Source organism: Terrapene carolina, unplaced genomic scaffold (genome assembly GCF_002925995.2).
Source record: "Terrapene carolina triunguis isolate 2854851 unplaced genomic scaffold, T_m_triunguis-2.0 Scaffold596, whole genome shotgun sequence".
Taxonomy (NCBI): Eukaryota; Metazoa; Chordata; order Testudines; family Emydidae; genus Terrapene; species Terrapene triunguis.
Window position 1 is genome coordinate 80,618 of NW_020664947.1, and position 4,548 is coordinate 85,165.

The 4,548-nt window shown below is 53.2% G+C and overlaps 1 protein-coding gene across 2 annotated transcripts; it reads right to left on the minus strand.

The window, feature by feature from the left end:
- Positions 1-635: 635 nt before the first annotated feature.
- On the minus strand, positions 636-3,308 carry LOC112114202 (RNA-binding protein 3-like). Of its 2 annotated transcripts, none has more exons than XM_029913338.1 (6): positions 3,171-3,308; positions 2,680-2,786; positions 2,480-2,585; positions 2,308-2,389; positions 1,723-1,787; positions 636-1,319 (listed from the first exon to the last, which is right to left on the minus strand). In XM_029913338.1, exons 1-5 carry the CDS (start codon positions 3,271-3,273, stop codon positions 1,724-1,726), a joined length of 462 nt encoding a protein of 153 aa, XP_029769198.1. In that variant the 5' UTR covers positions 3,274-3,308; the 3' UTR covers positions 636-1,319; position 1,723. The 2 variants fall into 2 exon arrangements, with proteins under 2 accessions (XP_029769198.1, XP_029769197.1); XM_029913337.1 differs by having other exon boundaries at positions 1,723-1,790.
- Positions 3,309-4,548: the final 1,240 nt, after the last annotated feature.

Genomic DNA, 4,548 nt, shown 5'->3' on the forward strand with positions numbered 1-4,548 from the left:
CGGCTGAAGTTGAAGCGACTTCAGTTAGGGATTCGTGCTGTTTAGGAACTGAGCAGCCTAGACAATCCAAGATCCTCCGGCATCACTGGACAGCCAGCTGCGTCTTGCTTTGGTTTCTAAGGAAACCAAAAGACGACTTTCCTAAAAATCACCTCCACCACCAAATCCACTTGCTAGAGCTTCCAGCTCAGGCTCGAGCACTTTCACTTTGCGGCTCATGCGGCAGCACAAGATGGCAACGTTTGGATTGCAAGACGCTGCAGGGAGCACCCAAGGAGTCACGGAAACCGGTGCTGGTTTAAAGGCTAATTTTTGGAGCCAGATTTGAGAATCCTTGCTGGTTTAGCCGGGAATTTGTCCTTGATGCGGCCGCAAAGCTTCAGAAGCAGAATTAGACTGCAAACCCCTTTCGATATTTTCGGCTGCTCAACAAGGCAGACAGAGGGGATAACGGGGTTTAATGTTTGTGCTACACTGACAAGAGATCAGGGCCAGGCTGTCGTCTGGTTCCACATACAGTGACATTTAGGTCAGCGTAAGTGGGATCAGAAACAGTCTCCTCTACCCTAACCTCACTCCCATCTCTGTCTGTCTTGTGCAGTGTAACGAAATGTCAAAATGTCGAGAGCAAAGAGTTCGTTTCAGAACGGTCTTTTAATAGGCTTCGTAAAGCCAGAGAACTGAATACAGGAATTCCTTCACCACTTCAAATACAATACCAATGGAATTATGCGCATTTCTTCCAGTAAAAAAAGGACAATATAAACAAACATTTTCAAGAACCTCTCGTGGAAAGTTTTTGCAAGTCTTAGTTCTGGGGGTTGTTACATTGTACAGTGAAAATACCTTTTATCTGCAGATCGAACTTACGAGTCACTTGTGTCCCTTTAGATATACCAAAGGCTGCCGCGCATTTCACCCCTCCCTTGCTATACACTAAAGGAACAGAACTCCAAGGTATCATTGCACTTGTCTTAGAAACTCCAGCTTGCGGGAACAATGTGTTAAAGTGAGTTCAGGGCCCCGTCTTGGCAATTTAAAAGAAACCTTGGGTTGTTGACAAATCAAAAGGAGAAAAATAAACCAGATTTCAAAAATGCTTTTAAAAAAACACTCAAAAATAAACAGAGCTTTCTTGAGGAAAGTCTCAACGGGCCATCTCGTAGCAGAAGCTGTCAGGCTGCGTGTGACAAGACTACAAAAGGGAAGATACAGGTAGATAACTAAACAATAAGATTCAGCGAAGCTCCAAAACTCTTTATAAATACGGCCATTGGAAGGACGATCTTGAGTCAGGAAGGGTTTTTACTCGTTGCGAGCTGAGGACAAGAAGTAGGTACAATCGTAAAGGCACTGTAGCATACGGACATGTTTGTAGCATTTCACCAACTCCTAAACTTTTTTTGGGCTCAGCGAGGCTAGGAATCTCCAGGACTCCCCCTCCCCCAGTTAGCTAGTCACTTGGACGCTCGATGGCGGTCATTGGTGTTAAATGGAATTCTAAGCCTCCACATGCATTTAATGTTAGCTATCGACCAGGGTCACGGAACCAAGGCCTGGCAATAAGACTCGGACAGGCTTGTTAAGGCGGATAAAGAGTCGTCCCAGATAATAAGCCTCGAGTACGGCCACTGCTCAGCACAAGATGGTGCGTTGCAAAGGTTTTAAGTACACCTGCTAAGCAAGAGAAGTGCTGTATTTCATTCTCTGGGCTTCACCTACCTTAGTTGTCATAGTTGTCTCTGTAAGAGCCTCCAGAGGAGTAGCGGTCGTTATATCCTCCCTGACTTCTGAAAGCAAAGCACAACTGTTTTACACTGGCTCCAGATGCCCTTGATTCTAGGGGCAATGGGAACACTGATCTAATCTGACCCATAAGACAGGCCAGCCAAGATTAGTTTAATCAAGAACCGAAGATCTTTAAAAAAAAAAAAAAACACACCCAATTTTGAGTTCAATGTAGCAGTGATGGAGAATCCCCCACAGCCCTCACTCAGTTCCAGTAGATAACATCCCTCGCTTACAAACCAGGTGCCTTATTTCTAGAATTTGTCTAGCTTCAACTTCCAGTGCTTGGATCACATTAGACCTCTTCAACTGAGCAGAGAGCACCCAATATCAAAGTGTTGATCCCTATGTAGGTACTTAGACTTCAATCAAGTCACCCCTTAACATTCTCTCTGTTAAGCTGCATAGATAGAGCTCCTGGAGTCTTACTAAGCGAGTTTGCTAATCATTCTGGTAGCTCTGCCTGGGCCCTCTCTAATTCACCACCAGCAGGGTACCAGCCACCTCTGCATGAGTTACCTGCCGCCGTAGTCCCGGGACCCGCCATAGCCTCCACTTCGGTTGTCATAGCGGCCGCCACCGTAGCTTCTGTCTCCACCTCCTGCAGAGAAAAGGACAGAAAGACATGAGTGCTTTTCCTCCCAAGGGCCGGCTGGCTTTCAGCTCAGAACAGGAGGGCTGCTAGACTCACCTCTGGAGTAGCCGCGGCCTCGGCCTCTGCCTCCGAATGAGCCACCTCTGGATCCACGGGAAGATTTCCCAGCATGGTCAACTCTGATCTGACGCCCATCCACGGACTGCAAAGGAACAAGACGTGTTTAGGAAAGGGGGAGCTAGGCACACAGGGGGAGCGGGGTAGGCAGCAGCCCCCGTCCCTGTGGAAAGACTCACCTCTCCATTCATTGCCCTCATGGCATCCGACGCATGTTCCGGGTTGGCAAAGGTGATGAAGCCAAAGCCTCTGGACCTCTGGGTCTCCTTGTCTTTAATTACGACCACTGGAAGGAGAGGAAATAAATCACTTTTCGGTCCTCACCCTTTGAGCCTAGGCAATAGGAATTGCCCTGGGGCTACAGATTATCCGTCCGTAGTACAGACATTGTGTATCGCTGGGACCAGCATGGTTACAGCGCTGTGTCAGGTGCTGGGGTATCTGAACCTGCCATGTGGTATTAGCAGATGACCTCTTACACCCAGATCTGTACAACTCTTACTTAGGCAGCTGGTATTAAGGATTAGAACAAAACAGCTTTTTTTGAAGCAGTGGCCTAAGCACCCACTGCAACCAGGTCCTGGGTACATGACCCCCTCGAGTGCTCCAGCAAAACCAATTCTCCTCACAGCTGTAGGGACCAGGAGCGTGGGCGTAACCGGATCCTTACCCTCAGAGATGGGGCCGAAAGAGCCAAAATGCTGCTCCAAGCCTTGTTCGTCTGTCTCGAAATTCAGACCCCCAACGAAGAGTTTTCCTTCTTCAGAAGACATGGTGGTGGTGGTGGAGGAGGAGTCTGGGGAAGGAGATACAAGGTGGTTAGAAGGAACAGAACAGCTGCACCAGGGCTTCTCCCTACCAAGCCTGGGGACAGTCCCCACATGGAAGGGGGAGGGGAGGGAAGAGACAGACACTGCAGCAGGGGAGGCACTCTCCCCAGCATCAGCCTTTCCTGCCTTGGTAAGGAGCCCAAGAGCTCTCCCCACCTCCCCCCCCCAGGGGCAGGGAGCAACTAATACCCCTTGAGAGCAATTGGACCCCACTGCTCTTCCTAGAGTCCCTCCTCCCTGGGGGCCTTATGGAGCCTGAAATCCTCAGCTTGTTCCCTAGCCTCCGAGCCCAATCCCTGTCTGCTCCCGCCCTCCGGGGAGAAGGGTGCCAGGCTCCGATGGGACTAGCTCTCTGGTGGAGGGAATGTAATCACCAGCTCCTGGATGGATCTGCCAACCTCCACACTACCACTGCTAATCTAGGGAGAGCTGTGCTCGCAGGGTGACCCCCCATCCTGCCCGCAGACCAGGACATACCGCTCCCGCCCCAGGCTTCGGGCAGGGCCTCTCTCCTCCACAGATCCAGCCCTCATCCAAGCCACCAAGGACCCCTCTGCTCCCCTCAACCCAGTGGAGTAGCTTCTAACCCCCCCGCCCCCCAGCCTTCAGGGAGTCCACCCCCGCACGTGCCCTGCTCCCCCACCCCGATGAAGGCCACATGGCCCCAGCCTCCCTCCACCATGGAGGGACTCGCGCCCCTCCCCCCCAGGGCCGCCATCTTGTGTCCCGCGCAGAAGAGATGGCGGCGGTCACGTGGCCGCAGTAGCGAGGCCAGCGCCGGATGGAACGCCGACCACTCCAGCGTTCCAACCCGCCCCCCGCGGAACCGACCCAAACGAACACGACGACGCAGGCGCCTCCCGCGCGTGCGCGCCCGCCGTGTTCCACCCCCCCATTGAACCTCCCCCCAGGCCGGTAGAGACTTCCCCCGCGCATGCGCACACCGCAGCCCGCCCCCTCCCCAAAACCGAAGACCCCCCAGGCCCCCAACGTTTTACTCGAGCTCCGCCGGCCGCGCATGCGCATTTTAAGGCCGCCGCTGCGGCCTCAACGAGCCCCCGACTCCCCTGCGTGAGGGCTACCAACCGCCGCCATTTCCCGCGCACGACCCCCACCGAAGCGGCGCGCGGCCTCCCCACTCACCGAGCGGACCTGTCCCGGGCTGGAGCTGCTGAGAAGGCGGCCGAGGAGGCGCCCGGCCGAGCCTTATATAGCGGC

Coding starts and splice junctions, on each gene's coding strand:
- LOC112114202 (XM_029913337.1), bottom strand. CDS start 3,273: ATGTCTTCTGAAGAAGGAAAACTCTTCGTTGGGGGTCTGAATTTCGAG. Junction 2,787..3,170: donor TTTCGGCCCCATCTCTGAGG/GTAAGGATCCGG, acceptor CTCTCCTTCCAG/TGGTCGTAATTAAAGACAAG. Junction 2,390..2,479: donor AGGCCGCGGCTACTCCAGAG/GTGAGTCTAGCA, acceptor TTTTCTCTGCAG/GAGGTGGAGACAGAAGCTAC.